At 48.9% G+C, this 24,190-nt stretch overlaps 2 protein-coding genes across 2 annotated transcripts in view; one reads left to right on the plus strand and one right to left on the minus strand.

Moving 5' to 3' along the window:
• Window positions 1–229: 229 nt before the first annotated feature.
• Window positions 230–24,190, minus strand: part of SHLD2 (shieldin complex subunit 2) — a 117,661-nt gene continuing 93,700 nt past the window's right edge. Inside the window, exon 9 of the mRNA XM_087932205.1 lies at window positions 230–460. Within this exon, the coding sequence (XP_087788331.1) occupies window positions 402–460 (59 nt within the window). The 3' untranslated portion in view covers window positions 230–401. The remainder of the gene's footprint in view (window positions 461–24,190) is intronic.
• ADO (2-aminoethanethiol dioxygenase) lies at window positions 12,144–13,234 on the plus strand. Its single transcript, XM_026725016.2, has one exon. The coding sequence runs from the start codon at window positions 12,194–12,196 to the stop codon at window positions 12,962–12,964; it is 771 nt and encodes a 256-aa protein (XP_026580801.1). The 5' UTR covers window positions 12,144–12,193; the 3' UTR covers window positions 12,965–13,234.

Here is a 24,190-nt window from a genome sequence, read left to right on the forward strand (position 1 = left end):
CTGGAGCTTCTTTAAAACATCGGAAAGGTCACAGAAGTCCCCAGGGGGAGGTTCTGTGGCCAATTTTCAGTCTAACGCCCAAATAAGATGCTGAGGAGCAGAGGCTGTGTGGGGTAACTCCTGGGGAATTAGGAACTGGAAGCAGATCCCAGCATCCCATCCTTAGCAAATGTTGTGTCAGCTGGTGCTCCATTCAGAATCCAAGAAAGAAATACTTAGACTCTTTTAATTAGAGAAAAGATATCTTTTACTGGAAATGAAGTGGTAGCAACCAGAGAACTCTGAATCTGAGGGAACAGGCGCGAAAACCACATATACAAAGTGATGGAAACGTTCCCACCCCCAATAGTTCAAATGATTCTTCCAATTAAAAGTTGTGAAATGTCATCATGTGGACATCTTCAGGTGGTGATGAGGCTTCTGTCCGTTGACCTTGGCATAATTTGATAAAGGTTTGCAGCTGCGCAGAGAAGAGAAAGCTAAGCAAGAAATAGAAACCTAAGCAAGAATGTATTCTCCCCCCTCCTCAGTTTATACAGTAATAGTTTGCAACACCTCCAGCTCACTTCCCATACTTTTTCCCCCTCCTCCCCCCTTTACTTATAGCAGCCGAAAAATGCAAAGCAATAGTAGAAGATCTTGAAGGCTGACATGTTGGCTTGATTGCAGTGGTGTGATTCAACTGGTGTAACAACGAGTTCAGTGAGCGCACGCTTTGCACAGCGTTTTAAAAAGCCCGTTTTTCAGCTCTAATACTTACCTTCTACCGCAGCCCCTGTGAGTAAAACAGCTGAGGCACGGCAAAACCATTCCGCCATGATAATCATAATAAAACAACGAAATAAAGCATGGGAAAGAAGAGGGGTGAGTGGGCGTGTCCAAACGCTCACCGGAACTACCGGTTCTCCCGAACCGGTCCGAACCAGTCTGAACCAGTAGACTCCCACCACTTCTTGATTGGAAATGTCAAATTAGCGCGTGGGATGCTTCAGACAGGTCCTAATTGTTACATTTCGGATGAAGTGAGGATTGATCACGAAGGGCAATTCTTCACCGGGATATTTGCCGCCAGCTGCAACTCCAGGGGTTGGGTGGTTAGCCTGCTGACTGGTTCTAATGCTTCAAAATCCCAGGGGCGACCTGTTTGAGACTAAAAGACAGGCTTTTGCCTAAGTTCAGCCCACTCGCTCACTGCCCATGGCCCCCAAAATCAGCACTGGGTTTCTGCAGGCATTTGGTCAAGGCACAGGATCTCCAAACTTGGCCACTTTGAGACTTGTGGACTTCAGCTCCCAGAATTCCCCAGCCAGCTGGCTGGGGAATTCTGGGAGCTGAAGTCCACAAGTCTCAAAGTTGCCACATTTGGAGACCTCTGGGTCAAGCAGAGGCTGCTGTTAGCAAACCCGGCCGTGTTTCCTCTTCTCCCCTGCCCCAGATGCACAGCTGGCCTGGGACCCCGCCAGGAAGGCCCAGCCTAGCCAGGAGGTGACTGGTTTGGGGTGGGTGGGTGAACAGGCTGTGTTTTGAAGAATTTTCAGTCTGAAGCCCAAAATATCTTTAGCCAGACTACAATAATCAGTTCCTCCTGCCAAGTTCCCCTTTTAGTTGCTACTGCAGCTGAGCTGCTGTTGCTTTCCCTTTCGGGGGGCGGGTGGGTGGGACTCTGCATTTCTCCATGTACCAGACTAGGGGTCTTCAACCGTGGCAACTTTAAGACTTGTGGACTTCAACTCCCAGAATTCCAGCTTTGAGGACTGAAGAATTCTGGGAGTTGAAATCCACAAGTCTTAAAGTTGCCAAGATTGGAGATTCTTTCTGTACCAGAAAGAAACCGGAGCCCAACCGTAGCTAACAAGCGGTGGGAAAATAGCCAAGGTGGGAGGCTGAATGGGGAGGTGACGTGGCCATGAAGGACACCAGACTCTCCCGAGCCCACCCTGTGCACAGGGGCTCCAGCGTCCTCTGCCGGGGCAAGAGATCGGATGGCTTGCGCCGATCCTAGCTTTCCAGGGTAACGGGGGCAGCAAATTGAGAATTTCACGCTCCGGGAGTCCCAGTAGCTGTTGATGCTCCATTGACTCCAGTGAGAGAAACAGGGTGGTGTTGCTTTAATGCAGGGGTTCCCAACTGGGGCTGCGAGACGATATTCCAGGGGGTGTGAAAACCTGGGTTTAGAAGTTTCAAAATTCATAAATATAGTTACTCACTTTTGTAAGGGGAATATATGCGAGGATATATCGGAAGCATTCTAGAAGTGCAGGATATGGAAAAGGTTGGCGACCCCTACTTTAAGAGAATAACAGAGTTGGAAGGGACCTTGGAGGTCTTCTAGTCCAGCTCCTTGGTCAACCAGGAGACACGATAGGATGAGAAGGGAAACGTCTTCAAAGAAATATCACGGAAGTCCAGTGGCTTCCTGAAAGAAGCATCTTGGGGACAACCTGGATGACTGAGAATCTCCACAGACTTTTAGCTATGCAATTTGGGATGAACACCCTTGGAATGGTGTGTGAGTAGGAACAGATTTCCAGAGAGAGAGAAATTGCAGACTACAGGAACCAGGAGCGCCACTCAGGTGACCCTGAGGACACAGATAAACCTCCAAGTGGCCTCAACGACCCTCTAAAAGGATGCAAATGACCAGCTGTCTGCAAGGAGAATAAATCCTTCCATTCCCCTCCATCCTGTCAGAGTTAATGAAGCTTCTTGGAGGAGAAGCGAAACATCTTCAAAAGAAAAAAAAAAACAAGGAAGTCCAGTGGCCTCCTGAAAAAAGCACCTTGGGGACAGAAGACACGGAACCATTCCAGACTGTCCAGTCTCTTCCTCAAAGCCTCCAGTGATGGAGCAGCCACAACTTCTGAAGATGAGTAGCTCCGCTCTGAGGAAATTTCTCCTTAGTTCCAGGTTGCTTCACTCCTTGATTAGTATCCACCCATTGTTTCTTGCTTTTCTCTTCTGGAAAATAGATTGACACACACACACACCCCCATCTTTGTGGCAGCCCCGCAAATACTGAAATACTGCTATCATGTCATCCTCTAGTCCTTTTCTCTAGACTGGCCGTACCCAATTCCTGCAACCGATCCTCATATATTTTAGCTTCCAGCCCTGTAATCATCTCTGTTGCTCTTTTCTGTACTCTTTGCAGAGCCTTTGCATCTTTTTAATAATAAGGTGACCAAACCTGGATGCAGTATTCTAAGTGTGGTCTTACTAAGGTTTTATAAAGCAGTACCTATGCGTCACATGATCTTGATTCTATTCCTCTATTAATGCAATCTAGATGTCAACTCAAAAATATTTATCTGGTCTTTTAGAGTTGCCAGCAGAAAGATAGTGGGGAAAAAAAGTGCATTCCTTAAATATTTTCATAGATACATTTTAGGTGGCCGAAGCTTCTGGCACACAAGATTATTTCTGGAGAGCATGATTGATGACTCTTGGGTATGGATGAGTCCCATTGGAGAATATGAATTATGATACACCCAGGGGGTAAGGGAAGACCAGGGTCAAGGGTGAAACGAATGATGTGTCTCAGAGTCGGCTGCACCCAGGTAGTGCTGGCATGTTCACTTCTAATAAATCTTCTTCAATCTGTCTGGAAGAACCAGCTATAGCAGGGGTGTCCAACCTTGGCAACTTTAAGACTTGTGGACTTCAACTCCCAGAATTCCTCAGCCAGCTTTGCTGGGAGTTGAAGTCCACAAGTTTTAAAGTTGCCAAGGTTGGACACCCCTGAGCTATAGACTCATGATTTAAATGGAGGTGACTACTGGAGCCCTGAAACTAGGATTGCATTAGCATTTTTGGCTGCTGCCACACATTGCTGGCTCATATTTAAGTGGTCCCTCCGATGGCTATTGCTACTGAGTGAAGTTTCACCTAATTTGTACCGGTGGTGAAATGCTACCGGTTTGGCCCAGTTCACCTGAACTGGTAGTAAAAAAAAAGCTCCAACAATCAGCTGAGAGGAGAAAGAAGGAAAAAAAGCATAAGATCAGCCCCTGAGCTTTTCTGTTCATTATCCGCTCAGCTGATGGGCGCGGCAGAGGCTCACAGCTGGTGTTTGGAAAGCTGTGTGCGCGTGTCAGGTGTGCCTGCACATGCGTGCGAAGTGTGTGATCATCAAACCAGTAGGGAAACTGGTAGAATCCCATCACTGATGTGTACCAATGTATCTGGGTTTTTTTCCCCCTGCCTAAGTGTAAAACCTTGCTTTTCTCTATATTGAATTTCATTTTGTTAGATAGGGCTCAGTGTTCAAGTCCTGTTGTGGTTCGCTGGCAGCAGGTGTGAACCTCTGATAGTGAGGACTTGGACAAGGGGCCTGAGTGTGATGCAGGGATGGGGCCAGGACTATCGGAGAGGAGGGTGCTGCCTTCGGAGCTTGTGGAGTCTGGCAGCAGTGAAGAAGAGGACCACGGGGAGCCTGTGCCCAGTGAGCATGCACGCAGGGCTGCTCGAAGGAAAGAGCAGCTGAAGCAGCAAGGGCGACTCTGGAGTAAGGCTGGAAGTTGAGGGCCCCTCCCATAAGGGATAAAAGCCAGCCCTCAGGGATGTGTTCTTTGCAGGAAGCAAAGTTCTTTAGACTCATAGTCCTCATTGAAGCCCTGCTTACCCTGGTTTGTTTTTGAAACTTTTGTCGGTGAATATTTAATCATTAATTAGTCTTCTGTTCTTGGCAGCCTTTTGCAGCCTTGAAAGGGCTTGCTTTTGATATCGGACAATTAGGTTTAAATGTCTCTTGGCTGGGAATGCACTGAATTCCCAGCGCCGCCTTAAAATAGGTTTGCTTTTGTACACAGTTTGTGTTCGTTTCATTTGCACAAGGCTTGGGTCAGAGCAAGTCCATCAAGATCCATCTGGATCTTCTGGGGTATTGGCTATTCCTGACACTTTCATGTTGTCTGCAAATTTGACAAGTTCTCCTTCTATTCCCTCATCTAAATCATTTACGAAGACGTTGTAGAGCAAGGGTCCCCAAACTTGGCAACTTTGAGACTTGTGGATCTCAACGCTTGAAGTCCATGAGTCTTAAAGTTGGCAAGCTTGGAGACCTCTGTTGTAGAATACTGGGCCTAAGACGGGACTTTGGGGTACCCCACTGCTCACTTCCCTGAGCTGAACATCTGAACATTTCCGAAGAGTTTCCTTTTTGAACGGTAATCTTTCCCGTTCCTTAAGAAGAAAGAAGATTTGTTCTTCTTTAGTACAAGCATAATTAAACCTCTGTACTTTTGAAGAACAAAGTACCTCTGAATGGAAAGAACAAATATTTGCATTACCATTTATATTAAAATATGCAGAAATTTCTTCAGTCTACGGCCAGCTTATACATTTTTATAACTTTTTCAAATTGCTCACATTTTTTAAAACACACAGCATTATTTCAGCTTTGTGAGGAGCTCAACAACAACTTCTGGTTCTAGAATTGAAAGAACACACATCACAATAAAGAATGCAGAATAAATAAAGAAGCCAAAACAGGACAGATTGTATATTCACACACATACAAAGGCAACTTTCATAGTGACTCTGAGCAATTAGAGGCGCACAATGCAGCGCACATGGATGGCAAGGAATTTATTGAGTTATGGAAGACTTTCCTGGCCACATTTCAGAAAGCAAAGAAAATGTTCTGACATTCTCTCGTTCTGACTCCTGTGCAATGTTAAGTCATGCACATTTTAAGCGCAAATGAACATAATACTATCATTCTTCTAGGAACTGTTAACAGCTGTAGAAACTGTTGTGGCCCGTTTTAAAAACACGTCCGAGAAGCCAGCACCTTCCGGGCACTTAGCTGTCGAAAAGGGCTGCGAATCAAATTGTGCTAACAGGGTTTGGCAAACGGACACTGTAGATGTTCACAAGGCAAACAAATCATGTCTTCCTCCCAAACTATCCTTTAGCGCAGGGGTCTCCAACCTTGGCAACTTTAAGACTTTGCTGGCGGAGGAACTCTGGGAGTTGAAGTCCACAAGTCTTAAAAGTTGCCAAGGTTGGAGACCCCTGCTTTAGTGCAAACACTACCCCTGCCCCCTTGATAACCTGCACTTGGCAGATGTAAGGAAATCAAATGGGAGGGGGGGCAGTGGTGGGATTAAAAAATTTTTTACTACTGGTTCTGTGGGCGTGGCATGGCTTGGTGGGTGTGGCTTGGTGTGGGGGGGGGCAGGAGAAGGATACTGCAAACTCCCCATTCCCTCCCCACCCCACTAACCTGCTTTCCAGGTCCCTTCTCCTGTGCAGGGCAACCAAAGGAGACCCAGCCCATCAGCTGGGTCTCAATGGGAGGCAGAGAAGAGATGGGGGTGGGACCAGTCAGAGGAGGTACTTGCCGGTTCTCCGAACTACTCAAAATTTCTGCTACTGGTTCTCTAGAACTGCTCAGAACCAGGTGAATACCAACTCTGTCCCAAAGGTGCTTTTTCAAGAGACAACCGGACTTTCTGCATGGATGGGAATGGAAGGATTCCATCCAGTCAGAGCTGAAGAAGCTTCTTGGATGAGAAGTGAAACATCTTCAAAGAAAAAAAAAACCAGGAACTCCAGTTGCCTCTTGAAAATGCGCCTTTTTGATGACTCCAGGCGTGGTCAGGCCACATAAACTTGTAGCTATAGATGCAACAGGAAGAAGGGGGCAGGCAAACACAGACAACTGCTGGACTTTCCCCTGAAGGGACACCCCGAGTTGGATTCGGGACTACTTTCTCCGCAGAAAAGGCTGTGCCGAGTTCCCCGCCCTTTCTCTGTGGCCATCTCCCTTTGCTCAAAATCAGCCACTGTGTGTGTGGTTTCCTCTCCTCGCAGACGGTCCTTGGGACTCCTAATGCTGCATATGGTTCATACAGATTCATACAGATTTTATACAGAGTTGGAAGGGACTTTGTAGGTCATCTAGTCCCCTGCCCAAGCAAGAGACCTTACACCATTTCTGACGGGTGGCAGTCCAAACTCTTCTTGAAAGCCTCCAGTGATGAAGCTCCCACAACTTCTGAAGGCAACTTCTGCTCCTTCCGTTGATTGTTCTATCAGAAATGTTCTCCTTATTTCCAGGTTGAATCTCTCCTTGATCAATTTCCATCCATTATTCCTTGTCTGGCCTTTGGGTGTCTTGGAGAATAGCTTGACCCTCTCCTCCTCTCTGTGGCAGCCCCTCAAATATTGGAAGACTGCTATCCGGTCTCCCCTGGTCCTTCTCTTCCCTAACCAAGCCCAGTTCCAGCAACCGTTCTTCATATATTTTAGTCTCCAGATCCCTAATCAACTTGGTTGCTCTTCTCTGCACTCTTTCCAGAGTTTTGATGTCTTTTTTATAATGTGGTGACCGAAACTGGATGGATGGTGTGGTCTGCCGGCAGCCTGTGGAGCTGGCAGCAGAGTCAGACAGTGGGGAGGACGTGGGCCAGTCCTGGAGTCTGGGGAGGACTTGGATGAGGGATCTGCATCTTACACAGAGATGGGGCCAGGGCCATCTGATAGTTATGTGCCGACTCCGGAGCCTCCGGAATCTGACATTAGCAAGGAAGAGGAACAGCGGGAGCCTGTTCCCAGGGTGTGCTTGCGCAGAGCTGTCAGAAGGCAAGGAAAGTTAAGACAAAAGGAGTGACTCGGGAGTAAGGCTTGGAGATGATTGGCCCTCCCATAAGACATAAAGAAAGAGCAAAGGGACATGAGCCTTTGCAGGAAGCAACTTTCTTCATTCAGATCGATTTAAATTCTGAAGCTCCCTGTTGACTTTGTGCTCCGTTTGGCCTTGTACAGCTAATTGGCAATTTAGTTGTTGGCAGCATTTCAAGGGAGATAAAGGTGGGTGCTTATCAGCCTTATCCCCCAAAGACTGTGGCAGACTTCTGTTGGACTATTCACAAACTGTTTCGGACTCATTACGGGCTGTGATGCATAGAATTCACAGCCGTTGAAATAAAAACAGAGGTTTTTGGGAACAGCATATGATTGTTACTGTCTCAGGAAGTCTTGGTCAGAACAATCCAGGTGTTCTGTAGGTGTGACCTTACTAAGGCTATATAGAGTGGTATTAGTACCTCACTTAATCTTAATTTTATCCCTTTGTTAATGCAATTTAGGATTGCATTGGCCTTGACTGACAATAGCAACAGCACTTAGACTTAAATACCACTTCGCAGTGCTTCACAGCCCTCTCTAAGCAGTTTACAGAGTCGGCCTACTGCCCCCAACAATCTGGGTCCTCATTTTACCCACCTCAGAAGGATGGAAGGCTGAGTCAACTTTGAACCAGTCAGGATCAAACTGCCAAATTGCAGGCAGCCAGCAGTCAGCAGAAGTAGCCTGCAGTATTGCATTCTAACCACTGTGCCACCACAGTTCTTCGAGAGATAAAAAACCAATCAATCAATCAACCAATCAGAATAAAGAAGACAAGAGCCTGGGATTCAGGTGGGTACCTCAGGCAGTCACCTGGCTTGATAAGTGCTGCATTTGCAGGTGTATCTTCGCATCGCAGTTGGGTCAAGGTGGAGGGGCATCCGAGGTGGAAAAAAGGGATGAGGGCCTTTCAGGTGAGGTGGGCTTTATCCAATACAGCCCTTTTCTCTGCATTGCTCCAGAGAGGAGGAATTGTGGACAAAATGTAGCTGCTCAAATATTGTGTGGGGAATTGCAGGGGGCACCTATAATTAGCCAGGGCTAATAATTGCTGATATTTGGGGCGCTGAAAACAAACGATCACGTACCCTCATGCTTAAGAAATACTATTAATTTCCAACGCGCATCTTAAATAATTGCGCTACCAAAAAAAACCCCCAAACCAAAACACAACCATCCCACTTTTGCTTCCCTTTTCTAAATGTTATACAAACATAGTTAGCAACAACAGGCTCAGTTTTGTAAGAGAAACCATAGAGGTTGTGATCTGGGATAAATAAACTCATTAGCCCAGCAAAATCATGCAGCGTTAACAGGGGGTGGAGGACTGAAGCAAAGGTTCCCCTCTCCCAAATGAGCAACGAAGCGCTTTCTGCTCTCTGTAAATCAGGCTACCTCTGACTACTGGCCTGACCTCAGTCCCACGTCTGGGTTCTGAGTCATGTGCCCCAAGAGCTGGCAGGAAAACAGCCATGTTTGCTCCCTGAGTCATGGCCTGAAAATCCTCCCCCCCCCCACACACACACACCCCTGGGAAGCCCCACTGGCCCCACCCTTGTCTGCAGCATTGGCTGAGGGTGGTTTGCAAGCCCAGAGGTTTGGCATAATTGGCTACATCAATCGAATAAATAAATTAAATAAATAAACCCACTCGGAAGCCCCAACTGTAGTTAGCACTGCAAGCTGTGCCAGACCTCGCTTGCCCTGTTCTAGTAGCCCAAGACAGGTATAGCTAAGTTCCTTGCCCAGTCTGGGCTGTTAAACCAGGGGTGTGATTCAACCGGTGTAACAACTGCTTCGCCAAATGCCTGCTTTGCGTGCGTGCAGAGCATTTGCTGCTGGCTTTTCCCAGCAATCTCTGTGCGTTAAAACAGCTGATGTGCGGCAATCCGCCGTGCCGCGCGAATCAGCTGAGCTTGAAAACTCGGAAATAAAGCACAGATTGGAGCTGGAACAGGTGGGTAGGCCAACAGCTGATCATCGGAGCAAACTGGTTCACTCACAGCTGATCCTCCCACCCTGGCATGGCCCTTAAATGTGAACCTGCAATGCATCAGTGTTTCAGCTGCCAGCTTTCACAAGTGTGCAGCGCAACTTTCCTCCTGCCCCAGAGAGTCCATGTGTGTGTGTGTGTGTGTCGGGCATATGGGACGTCTCCCCTCCGAGCCAAGCACATCTGCAGGATGGAGGCTTGGGGTTCTGTGGTCCTGCCTAAAAACCAGCGTGGCCATGCAAAGAACAGATGGGTAGGGTTTTTTTTTTCAGTAATCGCCCACTATCACTGTACACCAGGAACAGATCATTCATAAGCTGTACAACTGTAGCAAACCCCATTTTTATGGCTCCTGCCATTAACCCTAGAAGTATAAGAATTTTCCACTAAGAGGATCTGTCGAATACGTGATCAGAACGAGGCGAAGTTATGCTAACCATTTTTTATTCTCTGCTAAATGTTTGGGTTCTGTGCATTATTCTCTGAGAACACTAAGCCATCTTGTTTATCTCTGAGGTCAGCACTTAGCGTTCCATCGGTTATGGAGGTCACTACCAAAGAAGTGATTCATAAACTTCAAGGAAATAATTCATCATTCTCCCAGTTATGAAGTGATATCACTGTTTCACATCTGCATCGGGACTGCAAAAGGAAGCCAGCCTTTTGCCGTTATTTGCAAGCAACTATTCTGAAAGGAAAATAGCAAGTTACCCAGGGGGTGGTTGCAAACACACAAACACGAAACAGTAGCTGTGAGGGAGGTTTTGTTCCACAAACAATGCCACAATGAAAAGAGGGTGGGGGGGGGCGGTCAACTTGTTTTCCAAAGCACCAGAAGGCAAGACAAGAAGCAAGGGATGGAAACTAATCAAGGAGAGAAGCAACCTGGAACTAAGGAAAGATTTCCTGACAGTGAGAACGATTAACCAGTGGAACAGCTTGCCACCAGAAGTTGTGGAGGCTTTTAAAGAAGACATTGGACATTTGCCTGGAATGTTATAGAGTCTCCTGCTTTCACAGGGGGTTGGACTAGAAGACCTTCAAGGTCCCTTCCAGCTCTATTCTGATTATTATGAAGCAGCCCCATAATGCTTCTCTGGGGCTGCTGTGAAAAAAACGTGGGATGGTTAAATATAGACGCAAACTCCGGTTCCTCAGCATAGCCAGGGCTATGGCTTTCTCCTCCAAGTGATCGCGTCCCGTCTCAGCCATGAAAGCCAGCTGGGTAGCCTTGAGCCAGCCCCCCCCGCCCCTCTCTCTGTGTGTCTAACCCACCTCACAGGGCTGTGGTTGTGGGGACAATAGGAGCAGGACATTGTGTTGGATATGTTTGTGCCTCCGAGTTATTTATACAAATCGTAAAGGTGGGGTACTAATTTTAAAAAAATTAAATAAATTACTGGCCATAAGTCAGTGTAGTGTGTTGGGTCTGCACGTGTTGTGGTTCGCCGGCAGCAGGTGAGGACGGCTGAGGTCTCGGAGAGCGAGGACTCAAATGAGGGGCCTGCATGTGAGGCAGGGATGGGGCCAGGACCATCAGGGAGTGGAGTGTAGCCTTCGGAGATTGTGGCGGTTGAGAGGCGATTCTGTCATTTCCTCCTTCCCTTCCCCCCTCCCCAATGCCACTTTTGCACCAATTCTGGCCTGCAAGCGCCCAGTTGGGGACTTGAGAGCTGTGATGTAGAGAGAGAGAGGGAGGGACAGTGGGAGAGGGAGGGAGAGAGAGAATGAGAGAGAGAGAGGGAGGGACAAAAAGAAAGAGAGAATAAGACAGAGGGAAAGAGGGAATGAGAGAGAGAACGTGAATGAGAGGAAGAATGAGAGAGGGAGGGAGCGGGAGAATGAGAGAGAGAAAGAATGAGAGAGAATGAGAGGGAAGTAGGGAGAGGGAGGAAGAGAGGATGAGAGAGAGGGAGGGGGAGGGAGAATGGGGGAGGGGGAAGGAGAAAGAAAGAACAAGACAGAGAGAATGAGAGAGGGAGAGGGAGGAAGGAAGAAAGAGAGGGAGAGAGAAAGACAAAGAATGAGAGAATGAGAGGGAGGGAGAATGAAAGAGAGGGAAGTAGGGAGAGGGAGGAAGAGAGAATGAGAGAGAGGGTGGGAGAATGGGGGAGGGAGGGAGGGGAAAGAGAAAGAACGAGACAGAGAGAACGAGAGAGGGAGGAAGGGAGAGAGGGAGAGGGAGGAAGGGAGAGAGAGAGAGAATGAGAGAGAAAGAATGAGAAGGAGAGAAAAGGAGATTGAAAGAGAGAGGGAAGTAGGGAGAGGGAGGGAGAGAGAATGAGAGAGAGGGAGGGAGAGGGAGAATGGGGGAGGGAGGGAGGGGGAAAGAGAAAGAACGAGACAGAGAGAACGAGAGAGGGAGAGGGAGAGAGGGAGGGAGAGAGAAAGAGAAAGAATGAGAGGGAGGGAGGGACAATGAGAGAGTGAAAGAAAAGAGAAAGGGAGGGGGAGAGTGGGCGCGCTCCCGGCGTGCTCCGCGAGCGGCGCCTGCGCAGAGCGTTGGCCTCGGCGGCGGCGGCGGCGGCGGCAAGCGGCGGGCCCGCCGGGCGCAGGCGCGCGCGCGCGATGCCCCGCGACGAGATGGCGGCTTCGCTGATCCAGCGAGTGGCCCGGCAGGCGCGGGCGACCTTCGGGTCCGGGTCTGGCGAAGCTCCGGCCGAGTTGCAGCGGCTGCGGGAGCTGCTGAGCCAAGTCAGCGCCGAAGACCTGGGCCTGCTGCAGCCGCGGGGTCCTTCCGCCGTGCCGGGCCCGAGCCAGCCGCCCGTCAGCTACATGCACATCTGCGAGACGGCGCGCTTCAGCATGGGCGTCTTCGTGCTCCGCGCCGGCGCCTGCATCCCGCTGCACGACCACCCGGGCATGCAGGGGCTGCTCAAGGTGCTCTACGGCACGCTGCGCATCGCCTGCCTCGACGCCGCCGAGGAGCCCGAGGAGCAGCCGGACGCCGCCGCCTCCGGGGCCGCCGCCGCCGCCGCCGCCGCCGCCTCCTCCTCCTGCTCGCCCCGTCCCCGCCGCCTGCGCGCCCTGCTCCGCTCGCACCGGCTCTACACGGCCGCCGCGCCGCCCTGCCTGCTCTCCCCGCAGCGGGACAACCTGCACCAGATCGCCGCCGAGGAGGCCGCCGGCCCCGCCGCTTTCCTCGACATCCTGGCGCCTCCCTACGACCCGGCGCGGGGACGCGACTGCCACTACTACCGGCTGGCCGACGGGCAGAGCCTCCCGCCGCCGCCCGCCCAGCCCGTCCCGCCCAGCGCCCTCTGGCTGCTGGAGACGCCGCAGGCGCCCGACTTCTGGTGCGGCGGGGAGCCTTACCCGGGCCCGCGGGTCTGGCCCTGAGAGGAGACCCCCCGGCGCCCGCCCGCCTCGCCCGCCCGACTTGGAAGAGGCCCGCCTGGAACTTCTCCGCTGGGTTCGACGCCGGGTCTTCCCTCCCCCCGACCCGCTTCAGGGGGTTGGGAGTGGGTGCAAAAACAGCGTTTCTGACATCACGGACTGACAAAAAAAAAAAAACCTCCTTTTTCTTTTCTTTTTTTTAATTTTTCTTTTTTAAACTCCCCGTCGAGTTTAATTTTGCACAGAAAGTTTTATTAAAAGGAGAGAAAGAGAGCCTCGCTCCGGTGGTGTCTTCCTTCCGTTTGCTGGGTGCTGAATCCTTTGGGGTTTGGGTGGGGGCTGGGGTCCGTTTGGCCCCGGGGGAAACTAGCTTGAGCAGGGGGTGGACTAGAAGACCTCCCAAGGTCCCTTCCGGCTCTTTTCTGATTGATGGATTGAGGTTCTGCCATCTTAAACACTCAAAAAGATTCTATGAAAAGGAGAGGGAGAGAGCCTCACTTCCTTTGCTGGGTTCTGAATCCTTTTTGGTTTTGTTTTGCTTTGGGGAGTGGGGGGGCGTTTGGCCCCGGGGAAACTCTTAGCGTGAGCAGAGGGATGGACTAGAAGACCTCCCAAGGTCCCTTCCGGCTTCGTTCTGATTATATTGCATATTAGTCTGAATTGGCCTAAGGTCTCCAGCTTGAGAGGGGGCTGGACTAGAAGACCTCCAGGGTCCCTTGCAGCTCCATTCTGATTATATTATCAGGGCCTGTTTCCTGGGGGATCAAAGGCTAAGGCTGAACCCCCAAGCAAGATGCTGCCTGCCATCCAGGCTGGGTTGAAGGAAGCCGGCTTCCCTCCTGCATCCAGACCTCCTTCCCCCTTTTCTACTGGTAGGTAGGGATTATATACAGTAGCTTAGGCTGAATGGATTCAGCCAATGGGTCTCATGACTAATAGAATAGAATTAGAATAGAACATGGAATAGAATTCTTTTATTGGCAATTGTAATTGGACACAAGGAATTTGCCTTGGTGCAAATGCTCTCAGTGGACATAAAAGATACCTTCGTCAAGAGTCAAGAATATTGAGGTGCAACACTTAAAGATAGTCATAGGGTACAATCAGTAATCAAATTATACTAGGAAACAGTCAATATATATCATTAGGATACAAGTGACAAAGTTACAGTCACACAGTCACAAGTGGGAGGGGATGGGTGATAAGGAGTGATGAGAAGATTAATAGTAATGCAGACTTTGTAAATAGTTGGACAGTGTTGAGGGAATTATTTGTTTAGCAGATCGATAGTGTTTGGGGAAAAAATGTCCTTGTGTCAAGTTGTTCTGGTGTACAGTGCTCTATAGCGTTGCTTTGAGGGAAGGAGTTGAAACAGTTCATGTCGGGGATGTGAGGGGTCTGTAAATATTTTCACAGCCCTCTTTTTGACTCATGCAGGATGCAGGTCCTCTGTGGAAGGCAGGTTGGTAGCCATTGTTTTTTTCTGCAGTTCTAACTCCGTGTCTGTCCTGTTGGGTTGCAGAACCAAACCAGAGAGTTATAGAGGTGCAGATGTCAGACTCAATCATTCCTCTGTAGAACTGGATCAGAAGCTCCTTATTTCAACTGGGGAAAGTCAAAATAATTTGGGGGCCATGCTACATTAGCATAACGGGTCTGTTCCAGATCAGCATTTGCCTGAAGGCCACAAGACCAGCTCAGGTAACCTTTCCATAGTCTTAGTGTCTAGTTTGTTTCTGCCACTAAGAGGCACACTGGGCCAGGTAGAAAAGAAAAAACACCCTGAAAATGTGTATGTGTGTGCTTGTTAATTGAGGTGTTAAACCTGAAAGATGTTTCACACATGAAAAGGGTATTTTTTTCCCCCCGCTACAGAAAAATGATAGCCATGCAGGTGTCTCTTACTGAGTGGCAAGAATAATTCAGCCTTTTAATTTTCTGTGCCATCCTGGAATTGTGTCTACTTTTTTGTTCCACGCTGTCATTTTTATTTGTTGGCACCATGAAGGAGAACAACAGACGAGCCCAGGCCCAAATATCCGTCGAAGCTTTGCTGAACAGAATTGAGATGTTGCTCGGCTTATAGCGAGATCCTAGTTTGAAGCATCTTCGTCCCTTCCACGTTCTCTAACCAATAAGATACACATTTCCTGCACTGGAAACTACTCATTACTACTCATTAGTGAATGCACGTGTTGTATTAAGCAGTGCCTGAGAACAAGCACCTTACCACCTAGTCTGATTCCCATAAAACTGCAGGTTTGCTTACAGCACATTCATGTCATTTTGTTACATCAAATGGTGCCCAAGGATGATGCCAACCTGCTCAATCAAACCACTGGCACCGGTGGGAAATCCCACTGGGGTGAGTTGCCAAAACCATAGACTTTCTGCAAAAGTACTAGGCATAGGCAAAATGTGGAAGTGCGTGTTTTCTCTTTGCAAAGATTGTGTGTGTGTGGGGGTGTTAGGTGATTGGTCTTTTCCGTGTAAGATTAAGAGTATCTTGGCGTTGGCGAGTCCCACTCGCCATCCTCAGGCTGGTGCTTTCGGCTTTGTGCCAGTGCAAGCAGTGTGTGATCGGAGCTGCCGTCTCTCTCTCTTTATAACTAGTATATATAGAGAGACGGCTCTGATCACACACTGCTTGCACTGGCACGAAGCCGAAAGCATCAGCCTGAGGATGGCGAGTGGGACCTTGCCGAAACGTCGCCAAGATACTCTTAATCTTACACGGGAAAAGACCCGAACACACCTAGACCTACATACCTGTACCCGTGAAAATCTACGAATATATCTATATCTCTATATCTATATCTATATCTATATCTATGTCTATCTATCTATCTATCTATCTATCTATCTATCTATCTATCTATCTATCATCTATAAAATCCAAACCATCATAAACTCAATCAGAATAGAGCCGGATGGGACCTTAGAGGTCTTCTAGTCCAGCCCCCTGGAAGGATGCCATTTTTGCTCCCCCATATAAAATGTTCCAAGTCTGGATACGTCTACTTCAAACCTTGAGGGGGTTCCAGGGTGTGACCAGGGTTTTTGTGTAGCGCCTGTTAAATCTGATGAGCCTCGCTGAGCATCGGCCTTCCTGAGTGGAAGGGTGGGTTAGAACAGGCTCCGTAGAAACCCACCCTTCTGAGGAACTGGCGTGGCTGAAGCCTCAAAGCATTTCCAGCTGAATACCACAGGACTCAAAATTTGTTGCTTCTTGTTTATTTCAAATTGTTTATATTTGCCTAAATCCAGCACAGGGATTGCCCAAAAAAACCAAAACCAAAAAATAGTGCAAAAACAGTTTAAATACTAGAAAGACAAATTGAAAAGAGCAAGTTAAAATTACGTGCCTCGTGTTTCCCCCCCAGAATAAAAAGTGTCCCAGGTTCTTAAAAACCAGGAAAGGGCAGCGCCCCCAGCCTTTTGGGCACCAGGGAACGGTTCCTGGGAATGTGCTTTTGTGGGTGCTACCTGCACCCCCATAGATAACAGGTAATCAGAATTGAAAGGGACCTTATAGGTCATCTAGTCCAACCCCCCACCCAAGCAGGAGACCGTACACCACTTCTGGAAAATGGCAGTCCAGTCTCTTCTTGAAAGTCTCAAGTGATGGCGCTCCCACAACTTCCGAAAGCAACTTCTGTTCCATGGGTTGATTGTTCTCACTGTCAGACAGTTCCTCCTTATTTCTAGATTGAATCTATCCTTTCCATCCACTATTCATTGTCTGGCCTTCAGGTGCTTTGGAAAGTAGCTTGATCCCCTCCTCTATAGTAGCCCCTCAAATATTGGAAGATGCTCTCCTGTCTCCCCTGGTCCTTCTTTTCCCTAGACTAGCCAAGCCCAGTTCCTGCAACTGTTCTTCATATATTTTAGCCTCCAGTCCCCTCATCATCCTGGTTGCTCTTCTCTGCACTTTTTCTAGAGTCTCACCCTCTTTTTTATAGTGTGCTGACCAAAACTGGATGCAGTGCTCTAGGTGGATGGAGCTTTGCTTGTTTGTGTCATCTGGTTTCTGGCCCTGCACCAATACATGGACAGGGGTGGATTGGGTTGGGGACCCTTGCTGGTCTAATTTCTTAAGTAAGCGTAACATTTGCTATAGCCCAGGAGTCTCCAAACTTGGCAACTTTAAAGCCTTGTGGACTTCAACTCCCAGAATTCTCCAGCCAGCTATGCCGGTCAATCCGGATCTCTTGCTGACTATGTATGGAGGTACAATCCTATACTCTTCTTGACACCTGCTGCCTTTAAGGGTGTGTTGTCAGCATTTTGGTTTCACCTAGCAACCCCAGCATTTCCTAGTGGCCTCCCATCCAAAGCACCTAGAAGAGAACGACAAAATCCTGGAAATGACATTGGGGTGCTGAATCCTTGGTGTCACAAGGCCAGTGGCTCTTGGAAATCCTTGGTTTTTACAAAACTACGTCGAAAGGCTCATCATTTCCTCCTCCCCTTTCCTCACAGACCCAATTTTCAAATCTGGATGCTGCTCAGAATCCATTACTGAGGCAGCGCAGTCTCATGCTCAAGTTTGAAGTCCTAATTTTCCCCCAAACGTAATTTTCATTTAAAAAATAAAATAAAAAGGACTTGCCCGTCCGTTTTATGAAGAAGCCACTCTCCCCCCACACCCCACACCCCACATGTGGCTTTGTTTATTTCCAGCTTGCCTGCTTCTAAAATGAGCTTGCCGGCAGTCATGGAACCGCAGTGAGTCAAGCGAGCACCGGGTCTATTTATTGCAATTGGGGGAAATCCTTTATTCTCAGAGCGAGTGTAACTGCCGTAGATCAAGAAACTCGATCTGTCCTTGAGGTAGTTCTCCTTTCCCTCTGGTATCCTCGGAGAGGCCTTCGCCTGGCGCTTGGCCAGTTCAGCTTGGCCACGGAGTCTTTCCTGCCACACTGGCCACGGGGTCTTCCTTCCTAAGTCAGCCTTCCCCAAACTGTCTAACGTGGCCTCCCCTCCATTCCTAAGAGGTCTGTAAGGGGGCACACCAGCATGCCTACCATCCCTGTCCTACTGTTCCCATCAATTCGTCCTCCTTTATTATGTACACTGCTCAAAAAAATAAAGGGAACACTTAAACAACACAATGTAACTCCAAGTCAATCACGCTTCTGTGAAATCAAACTGTCCACTTAGGTAACAACACTGACTGACAATCAATTTCACATGCTGTTGTGCAAATGGAATAGACAACAGGCGGAAAGCAGAGGCAGTTAGCAAGACATCCCCAATAAAACAGTGGTTCTGCAAGTGGTGACCACAGACCACTTCTCAGTTCCTATGCTTTCTGGCTGATGGTTTGGTCACTTTTGAATGCTGGTGGTGCTTTCACTCTAGTGGTAACATGAGACGGAGTCTACAACCCACACAAGTGGCTCAGGTAGTGGAGCTCATCCAGGATGGCACATCAATGCGAGCTGTGGCAAGAAGGTTTGCTGTGTCTGTCAGCATAGTGTCCAGAGCATGGAGGCGCAACCAGGAGACAGGCCAGTATATCAGGAGATGTGGAGGAGGCCGTAGGAGGGCAACAACCCAGCATCAGGACCGCTACCTCCACCTTTGTGCACGGAGGGACAGGAGGAGCATTGCCAAAGCCCTGCAAAATAACCTCCAGTGGGCCACAAATGTGCATGTGGCTGCTCAAATGGCCAAAAACAGACTCCATGAGGGTGGTATGAGGGCCCGACATCCACAGGTGGGGGTTGTGCTTACAGCCCAACACCGTGCAGGACGTTTGGCATTTGCCAGAGAACACCAAGATTGGCAAATTCGCCACTGGTGCCCTGTGCTCTTCACAGATGGAAGCAGGTTCACATTGAGCACATGTGACAGACGTGACAGGGTCTGGAGATGCCATGGAGAACGTTCTGCTGCCTGCAACATCCTCCAGCGTGACCAGTTTGGCAGTGGGTCAGTAATGGTGTGGGGTGGCATTTCTTTAGGGGGCCGCACAGCCCTCCATGTGCTCAGCAGAGGTAGCCTGACTGCCATTAGGTACCAAGGTGAAATCCTCAGACCCCTTGTGAGACCATATGCTGGTGCAGTTGGCCCTGGGTTCCTCCTAATGCACGACAACGCTAGACTTCATGTGGCTGGAGTGTGTCAGCAGTTCCTGCAAGACGAAGGCATTGATGCTGTGGACTGGCCCGCCCATTCCCCAGACCTGAATCCAATTGAGCACATTTGGGACATCATGTCTCGCTCCATCCACCAATGCCACGTTACACCACAGACTGTCCAGGAGTTGGGGGATGCTTTAGTCCAGGTGTGGGAGGAGATCCCTCAGGAGACCATCTGCCACCTCATCAGGAGCATGCCCAGGCATTGTAGGGAGGTACTACAGGCACGTGAAGGCCACACCCACTACTGAGCCTCATTTTGACTTGTTTTAAGGACATTACATCAAAGTTGGATCAGCCTGTAGTGTTTTCTTCCACATTAATTTTGAGTGTAACTCCAAATCCAGACCTCCATGGGTTGCTAAATTTGATTTCCATTGATAATTTTTGTGTGATTTTGTTGTCAGCACATTCAACTATGTAACGAACAAAGTATTTAATAAGAATATTTCCTTCATTCAGATCTAGGATGTCTTATATTTGTGTTCCCTTTATTTTTTTGAGCAGTGTATATACTTCTACCCGTTTATGTTTATATGTGATGTTCAGAGGTGGTATTCTACCGGTTTGGCCCGGTTTGGCCGAGCTGGTAGTGGCAATGAGCAGCGGAGACTGAACCAGTTCTCTCTGCCACTCTGCCTCCCTGGGCTCCCAAACTCACTTTCATCCTCTGCTTTTGAAGTGCAGCTGCTTTGCGCGGCACCGCAGAGTGCTGCACAGCAGCTGACTGAAGTGACCGGGATCGTGCAGGCTTGCAGAAGGTGAGTTGGAACCCTTCTGCACCTGCGCAAAGTCAACATTTGGTGCATGCATGCACGCAAAGTCTGTGTGTGTGCATGCAAAGCGCGCCCACCGAACTGGTGATAAAACTTTTTGAATCCCACCACTGGGCAGTATTCAGCAGGTTCTGACCAGTTCTGGAGAACTGGCAGCAGAAATTTTGAGAAGTTCGGAAAACCAGCAAATACCGCCTTTGACTGGCCCCACCCCCATCTCTTCTCTACCTCCCATCGAGTCCCAGCTGATTGGCTGGGTCTTCTTTGGTTGCCCTGCAAAGGAGAATGGAGCTGGAAAGCAGGTTAGTGGAGTGGAGTGGAGAGAGAATGGAGATTTTACAGTATCCTTCCCCTGCCACGCCCAACAAGCCACTCCCACAAAACCAGTAATAAAACATTTTTGAATCCCACCCTGGTTATGTTCATACTTAGACTTCTTTTCTCATACATGCTTGACTAAACTAAACTAAACTAAATAAAATAAATAAAAGCTAACCTGCACTCCTGAATTTGACACTACACAGTTGGGAAAGGCAGGAACAGGGAGGAGGGGCTCTGGATGGCCTTGGAGGGCAGAGGGGATGGCTGTGGGGCGGGTGAGGGGGAGAAAAAGGCAGTGCAAAGCTGCCTCTATCTGGGTCGACCAGGGTTGAAGGGAAACCTACGAGGGGAGGAGGGCGTACTCGGGAGTGACTCCACCTTGTTCCAAGGAAGCAAACACCAAACGGAGGTGACAGCAAAACCTTTTCGTGATTCTTTATGCTGGCTGGAGAATTCTGGGAGTTGAAGTCCACCCGTCCTAAAGCTGCCAAGTTTGGGGACCGTTGTCCTAGGGAGCCAGGCTGGACTCCAGGGAAACGTTCTGTGGCGTGTGACTTTCACCAAGACGGGGAACTCCCCACGAGCGAGCTGCAGTTCTGTGTCAAGGTGGCTCCTGGCATCCTCCCAAAGGGCTGCCTCCCACTTTCTCCTTCGGGCACGGCTTTTCCTGGTGGTCACCTATCCCGGCCTGATCAGTTCCAGGCCGGGCTGGGTTTGCGTGATCTCCCTTTTTCTGTGGGGCAGAGGTTGGCTCAGTGCTGCAGGACCCAGACAGCCCGGGGAGGGCATTTCCAAGTGAGACAAATGGTACAGTGGGAAACGCGTGGCTTAGACAGAGATGGGGAGTTTGAATTTGACTCTGCACGTATCTCCAGACTTAAGCAATTTTCAGACTTGTGGACTTCCATTCCCAGAATTCCTGAGTCAGCTATGCTGGCTGGGGAATTCTGGGAGCTACAAGTCTTCAAGTTGCCAAGTTTGGAGATCCCCGTATTAACCCAAGTTAACCCCTGGTCTGTGACCTGGATGGCCATCCCCTCCTGAGCTATCAGTTGGCTAACCACCTTTAACCCAACATGCTCTGCAAACCCTACTTGGGTATCCTCCTCCTGGCTATAAATTCAGATAAAAGGAGCGGGGGATAATAATAATAATAATAATAATAATAATAATAATAATAATAATAATAATAATAATAATAATAATAGCATCTTCTGAGAGTTTCCAGAACTAAACGGGATTAAACGCTGGAAGACAAGAAATTCTTTCTTAGTGACTTTTTTGCAAAGAGAAGCTTTGCAGGAAGCATATTTCTCTTTCTCTCTCCCTCCCTCCCTCCCTCCCTCTCTTTCTCTCTGTCTCTGTGTCTCTCCCTCCCTCCCTCCTTCCCTCCCTCTCTCTCTTTCTCTGTTTCTGTCTCTCCCTCCCTCCCTCCTTCTCTCTTTCTCTGTCTCTCTGTCTCTGTCTCTCCCTCTCTCCCTCCCTCCTTCCATCTGTCTCTGTCTCTCTGTCTGTCTGTCTCTCTCCCTCCCTCCCTCTCTCCCTCCTTGTCTCTGTCTCCTCCCTCTCCCTCTCTCTCTCTCTGTCTCTGTGTCTCTCCCTCTCTCCCTCCATTTCTGTCTCTCTCTCCCTCCTTCCCTCCCTCTGTCTGTCTCTCTGTCTGTCTCTCCCTCCCTCCTTCTCTTTCACTCTCTCTCTCTCTCTCCCTCCTTCCCTCCCTCTGTCTGTCTCTCTGTCTGTCTCTCCCTCCCTCCCTCTCTTTCTCTCTGTCTCTGTCTCTCTCTCCCTCCTTCCCTCCCCCGTCTGTCTCTGTCTCTCTGTCTGTCTCTCCCTCCCTCCCTCCCTGTCTCCCTCCTTCCCTGTCTCCCTCCCTCCCTGTCTCTCTCTGTCTCCCTCACTCCCTCTGTCTCTGTCACTCTCTCTCTCTCTCTCACACACACACTTTGTCTTTCACTCGGCCTCTCTCCCTCCCTCTCTCTGTCTCTCTCTCTTCCTCCTCTCTCTCTTCCTCCCTCCCTCGCCCTCCCTCTATCCCTCTCTCTCTCATGCTCTCTCTCTCTCTCGTCTTCCCCACAAGCTCTACAACAGCATCTGTTGGTGGCTACATTGCTCCCACCCGGGACAGTTTGGTTCTCATTTTCTACAGAAATCATTTTATTTCCATCGTATTCGCAATACTGATTTATTTGTGGGGTGGGGGGAAGGGAGAGAGGGAGGGAAGAAGTTAGCAATTGTGTCTTCTTAGATGAATTTTTTTTCTTTTTCAAACCACTGTCCTGGACTCAGACATTCCACGCCACCTTGAAAAACGATTTATATCTTGCCATTCTTTTTAATTATTATATTCCACAAAAGCAACATTTAATAAGTCAGTTTGTGCGGGAGGGGGGGGGGCAATCTCCAGTGCATACAAAAATAGACTTTTTTCACTCTCCTTTTATAAAAATGGGAATATTAAGAGAGAGAACTACGCAATTCTTATTTAACAGGTTAGAAACTTTGCTTGACACTCCACCCCACCCCTCTGTTCATGATTAAAACCTGACCTTCCTCCCCTCCCTGCCCTCCCCCCAGGATTAATAAGGCAACCAATTTAACATGCAGCCACAGTCCACATATTTAAAAAGGCATCAAGGACATCTCGGAAAAGTTACGGAGCTGCACCCCAGATAATCAGAGTTGGAAGGGGACAGAGAGAGAGAGAGGGAGAGGGAGGGAGAAAGAGAGAATGCAAGAGAGGGCAAGAAAGAGAGAGAGAGAGAGAGAGAGAGAACAAGAGAGAAGAGGAGAGAGAGAATGCAAGAGCGAGAGAAAGATAGAATGCAAGAGAGAGAGAGAGAAAGAGAGAGAGAAAGAATGCAAGAGAGGGCAAGAAAGAGAGAGAGAGAGAGAAAGAAAGAACAAGAGAGAGGAGGAGAGAGAGAGTGTAAGAGTGAGAGAAAGATAGAATGCAAGAGAGAGAGAGAAAGAGAGAGAAAAAGAATGCAAGAGAGGGCAAGAAAGAGAGAGAGAGAGAGAGAAAGAAAGAACAAGAGAGAGAGCAGGAGAGAGAATGCAAGAGAGAGAGAGAAAGAGAGAGAAAAAGAATGCAAGAGAGGGCAAGAGAGAGAGAGAGAGAATGAGAGAGAAAGAGAGAGAGAAAAAGATTGCAAGAGAGGGAAAGAAAGAGAGATAGAATGCGAGAGAGAGAGAGAAAGAGAGAGAAAAAGAATGCAAGAGAGAGAGAGAGAAAGAGAGAGAAAAAGAATGCAAGAGAGGGCAAGAAAGAGAGAGAGAGAGAGAGAAAGAAAGAACAAGAGAGAGAGCAGGAGAGAGAATGCAAGAGAGAGAGAGAAAGAGAGAAAAAGAATGCAAGAGAGGGCAAGAGAGAGAGAGAGAGAGAACCAGAGAGAAAGAGAGAGAGAAAAAGAATGTAAGAGAGGGCAAGAGAGAGAGAGAAAGAGAGATAGAATGCGAGAGAGAGAGAGAGAAAGAGAGAGAAAAAGAATGCAAGAGAGGGCAAGAGAGAGAGAGAGAAAGAGAGAGAAAAAGAATGCAAGAGAGAGAGAGAGAGATACAAAAAGAATGCAAGACAGGGCAAGAGAGAGAGAGAAAGAGAGAGAAAAAGAAAGCAAGAGAGAGAAGGAGAAAACGGGGCGCCTTCCAGCCCCCTTTGCTATGAATGATGTTTCCAAGAACGCGCAGGAAAATGTAGCCAGGGGGAAACAATTGCTGCTCCGTAGTGGGAGGAGGAGAAAAGTTGACTTATTTTTAAAGAAGGGATTTTCCCCCCACCCACCCACTCACTCACCCACCCGCAGGGGAATAAATATTGCCTCCTGTCTCGCCCAGCCCCCATTGCACTCGCTCTTTTGTCTCTGTCCGACGCCGATTTTTCAAGTAAAACCATTTTTTCCGCAGCCGTCCCGACGACTGAGAGTTGCGCGAGGCGCGCTCCCCGCTCTTGCGCCGCGCCAGTCCTTCGGCTCCCGGCTTTTAAAGTGCAC

This window comes from Pseudonaja textilis, chromosome 4 (genome assembly GCF_049901715.1).
Source record: "Pseudonaja textilis isolate UNSWEBS1 chromosome 4, rPseTex1.2, whole genome shotgun sequence".
Classification (NCBI taxonomy): Eukaryota; Metazoa; Chordata; class Lepidosauria; order Squamata; family Elapidae; genus Pseudonaja; species Pseudonaja textilis.

Coding starts and splice junctions, on each gene's coding strand:
- ADO (XM_026725016.2), top strand. CDS start 12,194: ATGCCCCGCGACGAGATGGCGGCTTCGCTGATCCAGCGAGTGGCCCGG.